This window comes from Natator depressus, chromosome 15 (genome assembly GCF_965152275.1).
Source record: "Natator depressus isolate rNatDep1 chromosome 15, rNatDep2.hap1, whole genome shotgun sequence".
In the NCBI taxonomy this organism is placed as follows: domain Eukaryota; kingdom Metazoa; phylum Chordata; order Testudines; family Cheloniidae; genus Natator; species Natator depressus.
Genome location: NC_134248.1, coordinates 12,370,045 through 12,391,774, shown reverse-complemented (window position 1 = coordinate 12,391,774; position 21,730 = coordinate 12,370,045). Strand labels below are relative to the sequence as shown.

General features: G+C 38.9%; 1 protein-coding gene across 4 annotated transcripts in view; it reads right to left on the bottom strand.

Moving 5' to 3' along the window:
- Positions 1-21,730, bottom strand: part of SPECC1L (sperm antigen with calponin homology and coiled-coil domains 1 like) — a 112,484-nt gene that overhangs the window by 66,055 nt on the left and 24,699 nt on the right. For all 4 annotated transcript variants that reach the window (XM_074973025.1, XM_074973026.1, XM_074973027.1 and 1 more), the window contains 5 exons: positions 19,918-20,074; positions 17,228-18,861; positions 15,547-15,754; positions 2,325-2,398; positions 1,485-1,660 (listed from right to left, as the gene is read on the bottom strand). In XM_074973025.1, coding sequence (XP_074829126.1) covers positions 1,485-1,660; positions 2,325-2,398; positions 15,547-15,754; positions 17,228-18,861; positions 19,918-20,074 — 2,249 coding nt within the window. The remainder of the gene's footprint in view (positions 1-1,484; positions 1,661-2,324; positions 2,399-15,546; positions 15,755-17,227; positions 18,862-19,917; positions 20,075-21,730) is intronic.

The window sequence follows — 21,730 nt, the reverse complement described above, 5'->3', positions numbered from 1 at the left end:
TTATTTAATTGCCAGAACACAGGCAGGAAATTTTTGTTTTTTGTCTTTTAGGGCACGGGGATTTGCAGCCCTGTACAGCAAGCCCGGCTTTATTAAATGCCCACCCGCATTGCCACAAAACACAGTCACACGGTCTTTAGCTGCTTTGAAGCCAGGGGCTTGTCTTTTTGATTTCGAAGCGTTAGTGCGGTTGGGCATTTTTTTCCAGAAAAGCCAAGTCTTGTCAGCATTAAAAACTTGTTCCAGAAGATAGCCCTTTTCTTCTGTGATTTTCTTTAATTGTTCGGGGGTAGGCTTTTCCTGTCTCTTCATTGGCAGATGCAGCTTCACCGGTAGTTTGCAAGTTTTTGAGGTTGAAGCAGTTCCTAAAACTGTTAAGCCAACCTTGGCTGGCTTTGAATTCCTTCTAATCAGAAGGCTGTCCCTCTTCGGCAGGAGGTTTGAACAGGGCATAGAGGCTGAGAGCCTTTTCTCGCAAAGTGTTGCCATCGATAGGCACACGTTTACAGTTCATGTCTTCCAGCCATAAGTTTAATGCCTTTTCAGTGTTCACAAACACACACCTGGCTCGTCACCTTAGCAGTTATTGGAGCATTTGATGCCACGGCTTGATGAATTGCTCTCTTGAACCTTGATGGCATGGATGCTAGATTCGTTGCGGCCATATTTATGTGCCACATTGGAGACCGACATACTGTGTCTCAGTAAGTCCAACACAGCCAGTTTTTCCTCCAGCATTGGAACAGATCGCTGTTTCTTCGGTTGAGCACCAGATGAAGTAGTTGGCTTGCGTTTAGGGGCCATGTTTTATGAAAAATATGTACAGTATCTTTAAACACTAGAATCACACTCAGCGCGACGAGATGCTCACAGTATGAGAGGCACGCGGGAACTGAGACTGACTGAGGGAACAGCAGATTCACGTCTCCCATCTCACGCTCTCTCTGGGGCATATGCTCATTGAGTGGAATGGTGGGCGGAATTGCCTGCACTATTTACAGGTATCTTATTTTTCCTTTTTTTTCCCCCGAACGCATATAGTTGAATTCGCGTAAGTTAAATACACGTATGATGCGACTCACCTGTACTTGCAACAGCACGGAAGAGACATTCATTGCTTGCTTTCCATGCCCTACTCAGGGAAGTTAAACCCAAGTCATCGACTCTTATTTGTGACTAAAAACAGACTAATGACTTTCCTTTTTGTGTGTGCGTGAAAATGCCAAAACAGGTACATTTCCTCCATTGCAGAAAATTAAGAGGCCACCTATGAAAAAAAAAACCCACTCTCTTATAGGATTGCCCATTCTTTCAAAATTGTTCCTAGAAGCATGCAGAGAGATCTTAGGCTGAAATGATCTTGCCTCAAAACGTCTGTCTAGCTCTGTGACTTTCCATGAGTCTCAACAGTGACAGTTAGGAAATTAACATCTCTAATTGTGTAAAAGCAAAAAAAATACATAACTCAGTTTTCATCAACATACTTGCGTGACTTTATTTCTTCCAGCTCTTTAGTGAGCTTCTCATTTTTCTCCTGAGACTCATGCAGTCTACGCTTTAGGTCTCCTATCTCCTCTTGGGCCTCAGATTTGATATCATTTGCTATGACCACTGCTGTCTGTAGATCAGCTTGGAACTGACGCCATTCTGCGGACTCCTCCTATAAATAACCAAAACTGTAAACAGCAGCAACTAGGAGTTTGAAATCAAAGAATTATGCTGATGCAAAGTTCCACTGAACTCTCAGAGTGGAAGATTTAAGTGGGTGGTAAAAGTACTCATATTTGACAGTCCAAAAGTAAAACACTAAAGTTACAAATCTTAAATATGAAGATAATTTAATCAGTAATCAGCTTTGGGGTTTTGGAGCAGGAGAATTGGGGAGGTCCTAAAATTTCCTTTTATCTACAAAAAGGAAAGATAGTTAATTCTTTAACCGTTTAGTAAATTTATCCCAAGATGAAGTATTTAACTTCACCCTTGAGCTGATGCCCCTCACCCCAAAATTATTCAAACTGCTTTTAAACACAGTAATATTCACTTCCCCCCCATTAGTACGTCTGTCATATGCTTTGTCTTTGGTATCTATCAACACCATTAATACCCAGTAAGACCAGTTTCTACCTGTACATATTGAAATCCCATGTACACTATTACACAGCCTTGAAACATTTCTGATATATTTTTGAGCAGTATGCAAAGAAGGACAGGCAGACTCTACTATATATGTTTATTGCTGGATGATGTCTCATGTACCACTCTTACGGTGTCCCCCCACCTCTTTTAGTGTTCCGTTGCACACTGGGTTGTAGGTGTTAACCTACCCGCAGCCTCCTGTGAAGAGTCTTTATTTCTCTTTCCATGTCATGCTTTTGGTCCTGAAGTTTTTTAACTGTATCTGGAAAGATAAGTCAAATCCACTTTAAGATAACACCTTACTCAGTGATTTGTCTATGAAAGAGCAACTGAAGCCACTTGTGCATTTTTAAGACTTCCTCATGAAAACATTTTTCATAAGTATAATTTAAAAAATAGTTTATTATATAATTATTAATGAATGTCTAAGCATGAAGTTATTTAACAAAGCGCACACTCCTGAAAGTGGGAAATTAGTGTAAACTAACTTGATGAGTATTAGGATTCCAGTCTCTGCCTTACCATGAACATTAAAAACCAAAAAAAAATAGTCACTAAAATGTTACCTGCAAGGTAAGCACAGTGACATGGGAGGATGCTGAACAAAGGTTTTGATGCCAGCAATGTTTAAAATGGGCTGGGATTTTCCCATTTAAAAATAAAAGCTGGGTTACCACACCTACGGATTCACACTTCACTTCCCTGCTCTAAGACAGCTGCCATCAGGAGTGATTCCATTCCTTGTTATTTCAACAGGAATAAGATTCCTATTCTAGCCCTCAAAAAGCTCCAATTCTTGTGTATCACAGCACTGTTTGAGATAAGCTGTATTTAAAGCATGAGGGGCAAACATTACAATATATTCAATGAGATCATAATATGGAAGTAAGATGTTCACTTAAATAGGTCAGCAGCTACACAAAGGGTATGCAGTTTGACCACTACCAACTCCTAATCTGGCGTCTGACAGACTGACTACTGTGATTGTTATTCATTTGTTGCTTTATTCAATGCACAAGAGAACAGCATGATTGATTATTCCATTCCTATAATTGAGTAACTGATGAAGATGCACATGGAATACATTTCTCATTCAGTACCACTTCACTAATCCTTGAGTCTTAGGGGCTCATTCTATTTCTATGGTTCTGTATGCATATGTAAAACAAAGATGCAGGGCCTCTCGATTTGTAGGGCCAACTGTGATAAATTATAATTTTTTAGTTCAGGTTCATTATACCAGGAGCAGCTGTGAAGCAAATATCTTCTGTGTCTACTGGCAGTGCTTTTCTCACATGAAGGCTGCAGGTATCCAACGTATTAAGCTGCTTAAAATCCAAGACCTTGGCATACACTACAGAGCAGTAGGCACATGCTTTCTGATTATTCGAACATTTACTGTACATTAATTTAAACAACTAAATTGACAGAAGGTAAAATTGTGTGGTTCTTGTTCTGTTGCGAAACTGAACTTCCCAAAGTGTTTATCAGTTACAATTAGTTTCAGGGATAATTATGCAACATCGGATTATTTTTAGAACCTGAAATTTAACAATGCTCTTGCCTGTTTCCCTGCATTTTTAAAATTGAGCCCTATATTTTGGCACCCAAAACAATCCCCTTGGTCTGTAGGTGGAGAGCTGTTTTCTAGCATTACAAGACATTTTAAAAACAGCGTATGGTAGACTAAATCAAAATGCTAAGCAAAACCACACACTTATTCAGAAAAAGATATTCCATTTCACATCATTTAAACTGGATACTAATTTGGAGACACTATTTGAGCAAAGACAGATTGATCTATAGTTCTTCTGAAGGCTGACAATTTTGGATTCATCAGCTTTGTTATGCCAATAGTCCTAACTACAGACCCTTTTAATGCCACAGCTAATTTCTTTGTAAGAATGACATAAGCCCTTAAGTGGCTTGAAAAACAGTATTTCAGGCTTGGAAAAGTTCAAATACTTCAAACCAGACATTTTCCTACATATATAGCTATCTTACAGGACTACATATTCTAAGATGCACATTTAGCTGACCTTTTAGCATTGGATGTGGTAAGCTAATTAGCAGTGAGGGTGACTCAATCACATGGTGCCATGTTGCTTAAGCTATAAAAAACGGAAACTTCTGCTAGTCTTACTACAAAAGGAGGAATTAGCATGGATACATTTTTATAAGGCTGAAGCTAACATGCAAGGTTGCCTGTTTTAGTGACAAAATACAACTGAAGAATTTGAGAACAGGATTTTCAAGATTACTTAAAATGTACAATTTCTTCAATACTGAAAGTTGCCTACTGAGGGAGCCAGCAAGCCCTACCAAGCTCCCCACACTTGTTTGGAGCAGATTCCAGGAGTGTGGAACTCCAGTGGGGGGCCAATTTTTTTTTTTTTTTTTTTTAAGACAATTCAAGGGAAATGGGTTTATTTTTTAAAAACAATTGATTTTTTTTACTCCTAATAATGAGTCATAATTTGTCTAAAAATAAACAAAAAATAGAAAAATAATCACCACAAACCAGAAAACCTAAATGTGCCCTAGAGTTAAAGATTGGGTAATGCCATTGTTTTGAGCTGTTTGTGAGATATGCGACACACCATTAAATTTTAGTACATTTGTGCTTTGAAGTTCAAAACAATGGCCTGAATATTCTCCAGCTACTATAAACAGTGCAGAACATTAAGTGTTCAGTTTTTTTTAAACTCTATCAAGGGTTTAAAAAAACACTACCTGAAAGGGGGTTCCAAAGAGGATGGATCTAGACTGTTCTCAGTGGGAGCAGATGACAGAACAAGGAGTAATGGTCTCAAGTTGCAGTGGGGGAGGTTTAGGTTGGATATTAGGAAAAACTTTTTCACTAGGAGGGTGGTGAAACACTGGAATACGTTACCTAGGGAGGTGGTGGAATCTCCTTCCTTAAAAGTTTTTAATGTCAGGCTTGACAAAGCCCTGGCTGGGATGATTTAGTTGGGGATTGGTCCTGCTTTGAGCAGGGGGTTGGACGAGATGACCTCCTGAGGGCCCTTCCAACCCTGATATTCTATGATTCTATGGGAGAAGAACATAGAATTGCCAACACCCAAGAATTCAAAAATCATGAATGAACACCCTAAAAAGTCATGCAATTTAAAAAAAAAGAAAATCATGGTTTTCTGTACTCCCCTTAGCCATCCCAAATGCGTGTGCATCACTTAAATACATAAAATATACAGGCACCAACTTCCCTGTGTACCTACTCTGGGTTAACCCCTTTCTGTCCCCATCCACTATCCAGAGCCCTCCATGACCCCAACAAGCTCCAGGGTTTGTGAGAGTGAGGCTGCTGCTGCCGCCAAGCTCAAAAAAGAGACTACTACAGTATAGTGACCTCAGGATAATGCAGGCAGCGGCTATAGCTTCCAGAGGTAGAACAGGGAAACCAGAGTTCTATCACTCAAACTTCCTGAGTTGCCTGTGTTTTTTGCTACATGAGATGGTTATTTTTATTTTTAATTACTTTCTTTAATAAATAAATATTTAAGTCAGTTGTACAAGGATATGATGTAACTGGAAATTAAGTGCTATTGCAATTTTAGATTACAATTTGTAATGAACTAGGTTATAGATGCTGGGTTTTAAATTGACTTATTTCAGTGTTAGAGTATTTCACTTGAATTTTATAAAACTGTGGAAGATAAAGAATATTGAAAAATACTTAATTGTATTTTTATCTATAACCTTTTATAAATCCAAATTGGCATCAAAACTGTCACTGTAAAACAAAGTTTTTTAATGTTAAACACCCAATCTGATTAATTTCAATACATTAATACATTTCAAATTTGTTAAAAATGTTACAGTGTTAAGACATCCATATTTTCATAATACATCATTTTAAACAAATTACAATCTGTGAACACCAATCACAATTCAGTTACCACTGAATCCAACTATTCAGATCCACCAAGGATACTTTCAAGACTTTCTGAATTAAGATGCTGAAGAAACTAATTCTGAAGTCTTAACTGTTTCCATGCAGTTTTCTAGGTTTTGAATGCACCAGGCCACACGATGAAAACAGTAATTCTACACCAGCTACTGTCACGATCATAGCCTTTTCTCCTCCCAGGACATTTACTTGAGATTTTTCAGTGTTTCATTGGAGAACAAGACTTTGAAATAATGGAAACAAGGCTTGCAGCTGAATTACTGATCAAAGAACCCCACATTCAACATAAACTTCTGCAAATTGAAGAATAAGTACCGATTCCTCTGTTGCGAGGGGGAAACTAGTATGTGATGACTGACCACATGCTGGAAAATGACATGGTACAATGGCCAACTAATGCTTTCTCAACACCAATTTTGCCATCTTTTAACTGCAATTTCAAATCAGGGCTGGTTTTTTTATTTGTTTTTTTTAGTCTTCACCAGCTTCAACATGAATTCAGAATCAAAGGCTATTTTACTGGCTTTGACATATGGACCAATTACTCAACAAGCTTCTTCAAACCAATATTTTTCATCTTCTAACAATCAATGGAGTGTATTGTGACACTGCTTCCCATATATTTTATCGTAATATTTGGATAGGATTGTGTCATAATTACGGCTGTCAAGCAAATAAAAAAATTAATCGCAATTAATCGCACTGTTATAACAGAATAGAAAGTGTACAGTGCTCACTTTATATTTATTTGATTACAAATATTTGCACTGTAAAAAACAAAATAGCAATTTTCAATTCATGTAATACAAGTTCTGTAGTGCAATCTCTATCATGGAAGTTGAACTTACAAACGTAGAATTATGTACAAAAAAATGCATCAAAAATAAAACAATGTAAAAGTTTACAGCCTACAAGTCCACTCAGTCCTATTTCTTGTTCAGCCAATTGCTCAGACAAACAAGTTTGTTTACATTTGCAGGAGATAATGCTGCCCGCTTCTTGTTCACAATGTCACCTGAAAGTGAGAAGAGGTGTTTGCATGGCATTATTGTAGCTGATGTTGCACAATATTTAAATGCCAGATGCACTAAAGATTCATATGTCCCTTGATGCTTCAACCACCACTCCAGAGGACATGTCCATGCTGATGATGGGTTCTGCTTGATAACGATCCAAGGTAGTGCAGACCGATGCATGTTCATTTTCATCTTCTGAGTCAGATGCCACCAGCAGAAGGTTGATTTTCTTTTTTGTTGTTCGGGTTCTGTAGTTTTCGCATCAGAGTGTTGCTCTTTTAAGACTTCTGAAAGCATGCTCCACACCTCATCCCTCTCAGATTTTGGAAGGCACTTCAGATTCTTTTATCTTGGGTCGAGTGCAGTAGTTATCTTTAGAAATTTCACACTGGTATCTTCTTTGCATTTTGTCGAAAGTGTTCTTAAAACAAACAACACGTGCTGGGTCATCATCCGAGACTGCTATAATATGAAATATATGGCAGAATGCAGGTAAAACAGAGCAGGAGACATACAATTCTTCCCCAAGGAGTTCAGTCACAAATTTAATTAACACATTTTTTTTGACAAGCGGTATCAGCATGGAAGTGTGTCCTCTGGAATGACGGCTGAAGCATGAAGAGGCATTTGAATCTTTAGTGCATCTGGCATGCATCTGGCAAAGCCAGGTATAACAGTGCCATGTGAACATCTGTTCTCACTTTCAGGTGACACTGTAATTAAGAAGTGGGCAGCATTATCTCCCGTAAATGTAAACAAACTTGTTTCTCTTAGTGACTGGCTGAACAAGAAGTACGACTGAGTGGACTTGTAGGCTCTAAAGTTTTACATTGTTTTGTTTTGGAGTGCAGTTATGTAACAAAAAACCCCTATATTTGTAAGTTGCACTTTCATGATAAAGAGATTGCACTACAGTACTTGTATGAGGTGAAGTGAAAAATACTATTTTTGTTTTTTACAGTGCAAATATTTGTAATAAAAAATATAAAGTGAGCACTGTATACTTTGTATTCTGTGTTGTAACTGAAATAGATATATTTGAAAATGTAGAAAAACATCCAAAAAATACATTTCAATTGGTATTGTCGTTTAACAGTGCGATTAGTTGTGATTAATTTTTTAATCACAATTAATTTTTTGAGTTAATCATGTGAGTTAACTTTGATTAATCGACAGCCCTAATAATTTTGTACCTAAAGTTAGCAATATTGACTATACATCTGTTCTACAGAAGTGTTTACACCTGGGGAATGCCCACCAGACAGAATGCAATCAGTCTGTCTGGCTAGCTAGCTGGGAACAAGTCAATGAATGGACCATTAGGGAGAACAATAGGTCTTTGAAGATGCTAATCTCCCACCTTCCTGACAAGCTTTCCAGGGATGTTTTGACACTGCATGATCATGTCATCAAGTCACCTGGTACTGGACTCCATAACAAAATACCAGTATTTTTCCACTGGTGGGAGGGGGGAGAACCACACTGGAAAACAAAAGCAAAGAGGAGTCTGGTGGCACCTTAAAGACTAACAGATTTATTTGGGCATAAGCTTTCGTGAGTTAAAAAACCTCACTTCTTCAGATGCATGAAAGCTTATGCCCAAATAAATCTTTGTTTTTGTGGATACAGACTAACACAGCTACCCCTCTGATACTTGAAAACAAAGGATTCCCGTCATATGTCAAACCTATTTAAGGCAGGGGAGTGACAAACAGTGTTCGTTCTTCACTGAATCCCTGACCAGGATGACTGCTGGAAACATCTAAGAAACAAAGACAAAGTGGGGAGGGGCGGGATTGGGCAGGTGAGGAGAAGAGCTGAGCTGAGCCCAGGCTGGAAAGGTGTCTGGCCTGTGAAAAATACCTGGAGTTTTAATCTGCAAGCAAGAGCGGCTTGCCTCAAGAACCACTGCAATCTGTCTAAAATAACATTTACAGTGAGAAATTACTACTTGTAACCAGTTTCTTTAGTATCTTAAGCTTAGTTTGCATGTTTGTTTCATTTGATAGGTAATCTGCTTTGATCTGTTTGCTAACCCTTATAATCGCTTAAAATCTCTCTTTTGTAGTTAATAAACTTGTTTTTGTTCATAATGGGAGGGGGTGGGGGGAGGAGCTGTACATATCTTCCTCCACATTGAGGGAGGGGGCGAATTTCATGAGTGTACGCTGTACAGTTCTCTGTGCAGGCCAAGATGATACAATTTTGGGTTTACACTCCACTAGCTGAAGCCTACGCATGCAGTGCTGATTTCAGTGTTTGTGTCTTTCTGCAGCTGGGTGTGTTCCTACCTGTGTGTGTGCTGGAGGAGACTTGAGGGCCTGGCTCGGCAGGACAGTGTAAGGGAGCCCAGACTGGTGGAACAGGTGGGCTCAGTGTTACCCCAGTACATCAGGTGGCACCCCGAGGGGGCACGGGGGCGGAATCCGTCACATCTATATCTTGTGTATGCGTCAATGATTCTTATTCCCTTGGGCCAATCTAAAACAAAATCTTATAGGCAATCTACAAAAGCATTTCATTTTTCTTCTTAGGTCACGATATTCACTCTTTTCAAGTCTTTTGACAATTTTAAAATATGTGCTGTCATGTATTTTCTTGCAAAAAACTTTCCTAATCTTAGCCATATTGCCTGGGTTGTTTGTTACAAAATAAATCATGTGGCATTTACTTCCTCTCACTCTTTGAGAAACACTAGAAACTGTAGAACAATAGATGAATATGAACAACTGAAGATAAATGCTTGTCCCACAAGTAAACATTACTTCCCTCAGTAGCTACTGTAACACAATACAGTAGAACTTCAGAGTTATGAACACCAGAGTTATGACCAGTTAACCACACACCTCACTTGGAAACAGAAATACACAATCACGCAGCAACACAGACCAAAACAAAAACAAAAAGCAAATACTGTACTGTGTTAAATGTAAACTACTAAAAAATAAAGGGAAAGCAGCATTTTACTTCTGCATGGTAAAGTTTCAAAGCTGTATTAAGTTAATGTTCAGTTGTAAACGTTTGAAAAAACAACCATGATATTTTGTTCAAATTTATGAACGTTTCCGAGTTACAAACAACCTCAATTCCTGAGGTGTTCGTAACTGTGAGATTCTAGTGTAGGCTTGTTGTTAAACTTAAATCACTCATCTATAGTCGCACACAGGCACTCAGTTTCTGAAGATACGCATGCTATGCCTACAATAGAAGCACCAGAATATTACACTAGAACAGTGCTCCTAGTGTGGACACAGATTACACCAGCCAAGTACCAATATAGCAAATATACTCTCCACAAAGGAAACAAATTATAAAAGTGTAGTTTTGCCAGTATAACTGCATCTCTACTAGGGCCTTCTGCTGGCACAGCTATGTCTTCATACCTCTTCAAGCTACCTCTTCAAGCTCCTGAGAGATATAGCTATACCAGCAGAAGTATGTACTGTAGACCCGACCGTAGTCTTCTAGATTTAGGGCTTGTCTACCCTTACTGGGGGTTCGAAGCACGGCGATCGATGCATCAGCGATCGATTTAGCGGGTCTACTGAAGACTAGCTAAATCGACAGCCGATCACTCTCCCGTTGACTCCTGTACTCCACCTGAATGAGAAGCACAAGGTGAGTCGACAGGAGAGTGTCTCCAGTCGACATAGCGTAGTGTGGAGCCCGCGGTAAGTAGATCTAAGTACATCGACTTCAGCTACATTATTCATGTAGCTGAAGTTGCGCAACTTAGATCCATCTCCCTCCCGCCTGTAGTGTAGGCGGGGCCTAAGTGTTTCAAGAGAAGATATACAATCAACACAAATCCTGACAGAGGAGTACAGCATGGCTGAAGTTTTTCAGCTTTCATGAATTGTGGATGTTCTATGTAGGCCTGGTCTATATTTGAAAGTTGTACTGGTAAAACTGCCTATTATTGATATAATTTTTTTTACCAATATATTTACAAGGCTACAAGCCTAGTGTGCATCCATTATATTGGTATAAAGGAGCCTTTTACTGGAATAGCTATTTCCCTTAAAGTAGAGTATCTTTATACCAGTAATAACTGCATCCACACTAGCAGAGTTACACCAGTATAATTATGTTGGTATATTGGTGAACCTGACAATAGTTGTAACAATGCTGTTCAAAGACCACTTGTCTATTATGCTCACCAAAACTGTCTCATTGTTTCCTTGTACTCTGCCTGTATCCAGCTGCTCTCTTTTGTCTTATTCTAAGATGGTGCCTGTCCAAAAAGAGTAAATGGGTTTCTAGAGCCAAGACCAGGACTCCTACATGCTAAATTAATACAAATAACAACAATAAAATAATGGTTTAAATGATACAGCTTTCTAGAGTAGGAAAACGGTTCGGGTCAAAAATACACCAAAGCATGGGCTTTTTGCTTATCTTTTTTGTGTTTGAGTTTCTGTTATTGTCACACAAAGGTGTTAAGTCCATATGATCAGTCTTACTGGAAGAGATTAACACTTTCAGTGTCAAATTTTAGTAGAAAGTCACTTGTGTTAAAATCTCAAGTTTTACTATTAGTAAAACTCACTTGCGTTGAATGAATTGAATCATTTTTTGTGTCATACAATAAAAGTGGTATAAATAACCCATCGGCAAGGGTTAAGATGACTGAATTCCATTGAGATTTTAGAGATCATCTGTGTTTCAAAATATCTTGCATTAAATGTATATACAAACATCTTGATTTTAAGAAGAAAATCTGACAACTGATGTGCTGATTTAAATAGCTAATCTCTGTTATAAAGACAAAATTCACCAAGAGCGTGTTTCAAGTGTTCATTCAACATTTATTGGCTGGGTTTTATAGACATAGGGGTTGTTGGTTTTTTTTTTCCTTTTTTTAAACATTAAAAACAAATGGCTACTAGACAATTTAGCATGCTTATTTTACCAAAAGAGTTTCAGTTCAGTTGGTTTTTCAAAGCCAGTATCCAAAACCAGAGCAAAAACGCCATCTAGTGTAATGTTTCTATAAAATACAGGCTTAGTTATACTGGGAATTTCTGTACCTAGTATAAATGTGCTGCACTGGTGTAAAAATACACATGCAATCTTTATTCTGGAATTTGTTAACTTTTTAGTGCATGACCTGGGAACCTTAACATTCTTTTAAAGTAATTTTTACATGCTTATACAATAGGATTTTTTGTTTTAAGTTGAAGAGAAAAGTCATGTCACAATCATTAAACAGAGTTTGTTTTTTAAAGACATGATTGCATGGAGCATTTTCCTGGTCTTCACTTTCTCCTAGTGCTAACTTTGGTCCTCTCAAACACGTACTAGTGCACAACAACCTATAGGAAGAATCCTTTTCAATAGTGATTTGACTTTTACTGCTCATATTGATTAGCTCATTTAGTTTTGCAAGCTGTTGAACATTATCTACAATTAAATTCCTCATGCAATTAAGTTTGAATTTCATGCCCAGACTGTTGTAATACACTTCTTGCTATATTCCCAGTTTCGTCTTTCTAGTCTCTAGAAGCTATTCAAAGCAATGACACCCAACTTCCTGCACTTGAGCTTCTCATATGTCACTCCATTATTTATTCTGGCTGCTCATTAAACTGAATTCATTTCAAGGTCTTATTACTAATTTCAGTTATGAAGTACACCCTCCTACTTTTATGGACTTGTTTCTATGAATTCTCCAATTGTTCATTAATATTCTGCCACTATTTATTGCTTCTCACATCATTCCCTTCATTTAGTTAGTTTGACACTCAGCACATTCTCTCCTCAAAGAGCTACAGCAGTCACTCTATCCTATTTTTTAAATCTAAACCAAAGACTTTTCTTTCCTATTACTCTTTACTATGGTTTAGTTGTTTTAATATGGAGAACCATGCTTTTTCTGAATGGTGCTATATACAGAAACATGTAATGAAGAATTCTCTACATTTAAAAAGCCATTAACATGGACACCATGTATCTGGCCATGCATCTCAGACTAATTCAAGGCCAAAGGAATTGGTTAATCAATCAATATTAGAGAATTTGCTGTTGTGATGCATTTTTCTGTCACTAATACCACCATCTGTTAAATTTTTGCTCATCATTTATCTCTAGGCTCTAGATCTGGGCTCTGAGCACAAGCCCTAAAGAGATTTTTTCCTCCTCTTCAAGATGTTGCTCTTTTTTTTTTCCTATGGGAAGCAGTGACACCAAAGAACTACTGCAAAAATTTTAGTTTTGAAGCCATGAAGAGTTGAGTTTTTAAAGGTACTGATTTATTAGAAGAATATTAACAAAAAGTTAGTTTTAATTATACTATTATTTGGTTACTACACTTTACAGCTACCTCAAGGTGTCATTCTCCTTCCTGCCTATACTTACAATACAGGTTGCTTCCTGAAGCTATTACATCAGATTACTATCCATAAAATTCAACTACAACAGATTAGTATCTAGATAACAGATCAAAGAAGATATGGAATTTCTCATGAAGCTTTGAGCCTAGCAAGATATAGGTCTGCTAACTGACTGAACTGAGGTATGCAACCTCATGACTGCACACAGCCCTTTTGAGACAGGTCTGTGTGACGAAATTGGAACTGCTTAGTAATATTATAAGACGTTCTTTTTAACTCCTGGAAATGTGCTGGAAATGGCCCACCTTGATTATCACTTCAAAAGGTTCTCTCCCCCCAACCCCACTCTCCTGCTGGTAATAGCTCATCTTAAGTGATCACTCTCCTTACAATGTATATTTTTTCATGGTGTGTGTGTGTGTGTATATAAAATCTCCTCACTGTACTTTCCACTTTATGCATCCGATGAAGTGAGCTGTAGCTCACGAAAGCTTATGCTCAAATAAATTGGTTAGTCTCTAAGGTGCCACAAGTACTCCTTTTCTTTTTGCGAATACAGACTAACACGGCTGCTACTCTGAAACCTATGTGGATACTGTATATTAACCGGATTATTGGAGTGTTTACCATATGATTTTGCTTAATCGGGGACTGTAAAGACAAAAACCAAGAAGGAAAAGAAAGAATGGCTCAAGATAAGCTACCACTAAGCAAACATTTGAGGGATGTTATGTGACAATAGCAGAGCCATTGGCTGAGAGAACTCCTGCGTGATCTTCTGCTAAGCCTACTGGACTGATTTAATTCAGAAAGACCAAAGCCCAAAAACACAGAAGAATAAAAAACTATGGCAGTTCAGGGAAAGTAAACTGATATGAAGACACCTGCCAGGGCATCTAAAGATGTTATGCCTACTGAAGTTACACTCAGGTTAGTCTCTAAGGTGCCACAAGTACTCCTTTTCTTTTTGCGGATACAGACTAACACGGCTGCTACTCTGAAACTCAGGAAACTAAGTCTTTAGGTAAGACAGACATGTATGTAGAATGTTGTTTTAAGATCCTTATTCTTTAAAGGCTTTGTCCCTATTGTTGAAGCAAACATTAGTTTGATGTTAAGAAGGATGTTTTGTCACTGTATACTACTGGTCACAGACTCCCAAAGGGAAGAATTGCAGGTCTCTGAACTCAGTCAGATGTGCTGGGTAAGCATGGTTAATCCACAGGGTACTGTAGCTCAGGGCTTGGGCTCAGAGGGGGACAAATGCAGACTTCCATACCAAGATATGTAAAAGGCATGAAGCCTGACACTTGCGACAATGCACTCTGAAAGACCGGAAGGGGGACAAAGGTGCTGTTAGCTCTGTAACCATGACAGTCTATATTCAGATTTTCAGACAGAGACACTCCCCACTGAACTACTAGGCAAGACTGGCAGGCATGATTTTTGCTGGATGCTTTGAGTGAGTCTTGAGCCACGCTATTCAGGAAATGGACGCTAAGAGACAACAGGATAGAAAGTTTTCCCAACCTGCTTGAGTTTTCCCAACCAGAGCTGCCAAATTCATTTTCAGTTTCACAGTTTGAGCAAGTACACATGGATGTGACCATGAAGACAACAGTATATGCAAAATTCTTTAGGGTCCCTGTGCAATTTCTCCATTGAAAACACATTTTCTTCAACAGGGAGACTTTTCTTGGTCTAGAAACAATCAAATTATTCAGATGTAGATGTAGATCTATTTAACTTTTGGAAGTTTATATATCTTTGCTGTACTGGAGAGACAAGAGAACTTGGGTTCTCCCAGACAGAATTAAATCAATCACAGGTAATAAGCCACAATCTGAATCTATAACTACATGCAGTTCTGCTTGAAAAGTGACTCAAAATGGCACTGAGGCTTCATATTTATTCTCACGATTGCCAGTTCATATTTTCTCAATGTACATGTGTCCGGCCCCATCCCCAACTACTAGTCCTGCAAGCCCAAAGTCAAGCTGAGTTCTTTCTTTCTGCAAGGTTTATTCTGATTTCAAACATGTGCAAACCACAATTAAAATACTTTTACTATCCTGTTTCAGCTGTTTTCAAGTTAAAATACAATACAACAAGAGGAACTCGTATCACTTACTCTCTAAGTCAGATATGATGAGGTTGTCGTGAAGTTTCACAGCTCGATGTTGCTCTACTTCATCTTCCAACTCGAAGATAGTTTCTTTCATGTCACTTCTTTCAGTCTCTTTTTCCTCCAGCTCTGCCCGAAGCTTTTCTAGAGTCATATTGAGATCATCAATTTGTTTCTTGGCTTCTTCTTGGAAGACTCTGTATTCATCTTCAACCTGAAGAACAACCATTAAGTGACCATAATGAATTCAGGACAAAGATGAATTCTTAAGATAAAAATTGGTTGCATTTCATTGCCATAGCCATCATCCTTAAAATATTTTTTAAAATCTCATAAGAACTAAATTTAATATCAAGTAGTGTTATGTGAATTGAGAAGCTTTATGTAAATTAATTAGGAATTGCTATATCTGGACCAAGGTGTGATGTGTGATACGTAACTTTTGGCTGCACTGCAACTATCAATTTGGACCACTTTCACAGTTAAGCTTTCATTTCCGAGCTGAATTTATTTCAGAATCTACCAAGCATCCCACCACATGACAAGTGAAGCAGTAACAGAATAGTACTCAGAGTAACAGCCGTGTTCGTCTGTACTCGCAAAAAGAAAAGGAGTATTTGTGGCACCTTAGAGACTAACCAATTTATTTGAGCATACGCTTTTGTGAGCTACAGCTCACTTCATCAGATGCATACTGTGGAAAATACAGAAGATGTTTTTATACACACAAAGCATGAAAAAATGGGTGTTTATCACTACAAAAGGTTTTCTCTCCCCCCACCCTACTCTCCTGCTGGTAATAGCTTATCTAAAGTGATCACTCTCCTTACAATGTGTATGATAATCAAGGTGGGCCACTGGAGAGAACCTGGATTTGTGCTGGAAATGGCCCACCTTGATTATCATACACATTGTAAGGAGAGTGATCACTTTAGATAAGCTATTACCAGCAGGAGAGTAGGGTGGGGGGAGAGAAAACCTTTTGTAGTGATAAACACCCATTTTTTCATGCTTTGTGTGTATAAAAACATCTTCTGTATTTTCCACAGTATGCATCTGATGAAGTGAGCTGTAGCTCACGAAAGCTTATGCTCAAATAAATTGGTTAGTCTCTAAGGCGCCACAAGTACTCCTTTTCTTTCAGAATAGTACTGAATCACAAGCTGAAATGAGAAGCAGCCAGAAAAATGAGTAATAGCCCCCCCTCCCACACACACACACACACCTGACTGCAAGAACAAGGTTTAAGCCCTGAACTAATATTTTCATCATTTTATGCTAATTATTGAGAAAGAAAATTAGAGTACAACACATGAGGTACCCCCAAGGTAAATCGACTATAAATTATTTACACCTGCTCAAGGGTGTCCCACAATGGCAATATTTAAAAACAATGATTTGCTTAATTCCAACTAAGGTTTTACACATCTATATTTTCCCTTAAAAACGAGTCATTTATACGCGTAATCCAGTACAACTGAGCTTAGGTGTAAAAAGCTTCATAAAAGGATACACTTTTTTTGTACATAAGATCCAGTAGAAAAATCTTGAATATAGGCACATTCTGGTAAAGCTCATAACTGGTCACATAACTCCAAGGAACAAATTGAAAAACTGTAATGAACAGCAGAGGGAGGGTTGGAGGCTTATACGTATAAGATATAGAATGTAATTGTTTGAACACTACCTTAGCAATGGCATCCTGCAATCGATTGGCATCATTGCGAGTGAGAGCCAGCTCTTCCTGCAGACTGCTGGCCAAAGTCTCTGCTTTTTCCTTGTCCAGTCTGACACTCTCCAGCAAATCTTGTATATCTGATTTATCTCCAGAGTTGTGTATAGAGTACAGTTCAGCCACTTTTTGCTTTTCATGCTCCAGCTGAGCTTTCAGCCTGTTCATCTCAATCTGATCACTGGCTACTGTGGCTTTGTACTCCTCTAAGGTGGCTGCTAATGCTGCCTTACTTTTCTGCTCTGACTCAATAATTCGTTCCATGTGGTGGTTCCGTTCTTTCAGTGCCCCTATCATTTCTTGGGCCTCCTTGTTATCTTGCTCTGCCATCTTCAAAGTGTTGCTCAGATGCTGCTGGACACCCAGCAGTTGCTCTCGTTCAAAACGAGCATTCTCAGCAAGGTCCATATAACGTTGCTCTAACTCCATATACCTCCCACTTTTCATATCTTCATCAATAACATATGAGATGTGATGTTCATCTAAAAGGGAGCGGAAATATTCAATCTGTCGGCTGAAGTGTTCTAACTTGTCACTCTGCTGACACAAGGATTCCATAAGAATTACTTTTTCTTCTCCAAGTCTTTCATTCTCACTGTTCAGCTCTTGAGTTATTTGTTGTAAATCTGCAAGTTCCTGAAGTGTTGCTTGAAGCTCCTCAGATGTACTATGCTGGTTCTCTTCCATCTGGTGTATCCGTTCTGTCAGACAAGCTACAGAAACTTCACTTGCATTGCCACTGCTTCCTTTCCTAGATCTTTCTATGCTTGGTACTCCTTCAGACTCTGAAGACGATGGAGCATCTAAGGCATCATCACTTGATGTAAGTGGCTGATAAACTTCACTGCACTCACTGTCTAAATTATCCATGGAGTTACTATGTTGATTGTCCATTAAGGTGTTTTCGTCCTGACTCAACAAATCTTCCATTGAACCAGGAGCAGAACCTTCCACTGAAGATGTAAGAGTGCCACCACCATCACTGTGATTACCAGTTGTGATCTCTGGGCTCAAAGATTGGTAGCCAAAGAGTTTCTCAGAGTTGTCTAGCCTTTGTTCCAAAGAAAAGCCCAATGCATTTAATCTGTCCTTCAACATTCGATTCTCATTCTTCAATTGGTTGAGTTCTTCTCGGATGGCAGTGTTTTGCTCTTGTAACTGCAATAACGTAGACTCTACATCAGTTGGCTGGTGAACAACAATGGCCTCTTTTTCCTCAGACTTCTCATCACGCTCAGGCTGATCTTCATTAAGGCCAAGCTGAGCACGCATGTCTCTGAGTTCATTCCTCAAGTGTAAAATCTCCACATCTTTAGTTTTTGCTAAAGTCAGAAGATCTTTCACTTTAGCTTCCAAAGCAGCTTTGTCACTAATTTGATTGTCCGATTTGGACTTGCTCATCCGAACATCAGACTCTGGATTAGTACGACTACGGGAGCGTTTTGCCAGAATGGTATCATTAGTCCCCTGTCCTGTCAAAGGCAGTTTTTTGCTTTGGTTCAGACGGGAACGATCGCGTATTCTTTCCCTAGAAGAGCTAGATTCTTTATTTCCAGATGAAGTGCTACGCTTGGCTGTGGAGGTCGAACCTGTATGTTTTTAAAAATGTAATTTTAATTCATTTAAAAAATCAGCAACGTGAGTACAGGTATGAAATTACATATGACTATATATGTTGCTATGATTATAAAAGGGCTGACATTCTAAACCACACTTTTGAAATGAAATATGTACAGTCTATTTATGAGAGTCTCAAATAAGGTTTAAATATTCTTTACAGTGTCTGAAGACATGTTAAGCCCCCCTCAAAACAAGGATTAAAAAACCTATTGTTTGCAAGAGGAAAAGAGATTCTCCCCCAAAGTATCTAATAAATTGTATAAAAAAAATGAAGAGTAACTATATGTAAGATACTTGATATTCTCTCTTTAAGTTCAGAGATCATAGATACATCTTCACTTTTAGCTGTGGGAACACAGTTCCCATTTGAGTACTTTTTATAAACATGTATATTCTGATCCAAGAATGAAATCACTGTATTTAAATATTTTCACCATCAAATTCAATTTCTCACCATTCTCACTCAAAAATGCTGAAGCAGAGAGCAGCAGCATCACTTCTTAACTGCAAGGTGACTTACTATTTTATTAACTTTACTGAGCCCCAAAACTAGCAATCGGACAACAAACATATTTCTACTAATTGTGTTGTGATAAACACTATGGAATGTCACACCTGTCTGAAGGCTTTACAAAATTATTTCTCCTTATTTAAGTACATGAGTAGAGATTATTAGCTTAACACAACACCCTGTATTGAAGATATTAATCCCTTACTTAAAACCTTTAATGACCAAAGTAGGGATTTTTCTAGCAGCATGTGTCTACACCAGTTGTTGGTCCCAGTGAATACCACTATAGAAAAAGCTAAATGACCAATAGTGTATGTAAGGATTTGCAGGTGAATATTTTATCAATACAAACTGGGTGAGTAGGGTCATTGGCAGAGTGTTCTATTTGGCCTGGCCTTTGCTGAGCTCTTTGTTAGATGCTTTGTACCCTGCCTATGGAAGAGTTGCAATGGTTTCATAACGGAACAACAAAAAGCCAAGGAAACAATCCTTTGAGACTAATATCTCCTTGTACCTGTAATAGTCTTGGGTTTATTCTCCAGGTTGTTCATGGTGGTCCCTGAAGCTGAAGATGCTGTGGATGTGCAGGTGCTCTTCTTTGCCTTCACACCATTGGTCATAGTCACCCCACCACCAGCCATCCCCGCTAAAAGGTCATCACTACTTTTTGTCTGAAAAGGGAAAACGATATTAACATGACTGGATATGAAGTGCAGGACCGGAAATGTTGACTAATCAAAGCCGCTGTTATTACAAGTGAATATTTTTATACACAATATATTTTAAGATCTAAAACACATATTCAGTACATTATTGCTTAGATAACACCCACTATTAGTCAATCCACTACTCTGAGACACAAGGTGGGACCAGCTTCTGTTGGTGAGAGAGAGAGAGACAAGCTTTTGAGTTATACAAAGCTCTTATTCATGTCTGGGAAAGGTACTAAGGGCTTGTATACACAACAAAATTAGGTGGACTTAATTTAGGTCAACCTACAGCTACCACAGTAATTCAATCAGCTGTTGGTGTCCACACTACCCTCCTTCTGCCAACGTCACATGTCCCCACCAGGAGTGCCTACACTAGTTGACAGCCAAGTGCGGGGCATTAACAGCCATGCAGAGCTCACAGCTGTAGCCCCCACCCTCCCTGGTGTGCCAGCCCAAGCTGTGAGCCTGGCAGAGGCTTATGGAGCCTACCAGCGGTGAAACTAACATGGGGGAGGGGGTGGGTGGCTCACAGCTGGAGCCCTGAAATTGTGCTGGTAGGTTCCTGGCTATGAAATTGAGCCCCATGCCAGGCTCACAGCTCAGGTGGTCATGCCGGAGTGAGGGCTCCAGCTGTGAGCCCAGTGCCCGGCCATCAGCTTTGGGGGGCTCAATTTCACAGCAAGGATCCTACCAGCAGCAAAATTCACAGCCCTGCGAAATTGACAAGGATGTGAAGGAGACACAATAGCAGCCATGAAACTGACAAGAATGACAACCAACAGCTGAAGTAATGCAGTGTCTACATGGACACAGTGTCGCCTTTTCTACTCCAGTATAAGCACTACGCCTCTTGTGGAGGTGGAGTTATGTCGTCAGTGTAGCGGCCACTTACTTCGGTGGAAGCAGCATTCCAGAGAAGACACTGACATAATTACGTTGAGGTAAGCTGCCTTACTTGCACCTAACTAGTGCAGACCAAGCCTGAGAGTGCCACAACTAAATACAAGATTAAACAGATAGTTTATCTTAAGTAGTTAGCACATATTCTAAGGGATCATGAAGTGCCTGTTAATACACTGTTGTCATAGGGGAAAAAGGGGGGGCGGGAATTAGTGAGTTACAGATTGCTGTAATAAGCCATAAATTCAGCATCTTTATTAAGACCATGATTTTTAGTAGCTACAAAGTTATGAATTTAAGCTCCCACGCTCGTCTTTTGTTGTGCAGGTTTCCTTTGAGGATAAGGACTAACAGATTAGATATAGAGCGATCACTTACTGAAAAGTTTCAGAGTAGCTGCCGTGTTAGCCTATATCTGCAAAAAGAAAAGGAGGACTTGTGGCACCTTAGAGACTAACAAATTTATTTGAGCATAAGCTTTTGTGATGCATCCGATGAAGTGAGCTGTAGCTCACGAAAGCTTATGCTCAAATAAATTTGTTAGTCTCTAAGGTGCCACAACTCTTCCTTTTCTTTTTACTGAAAAGTGTTCACCCACAGGTGATATGGTGTTTGTCTTTTATCATTTCTTGTGTCTCTCACCAACAGCAGTTGGTCCACTAAAACATATTAACTAACCCACCTTGTCTCTCTAGTATTGTAGGATTGACACAG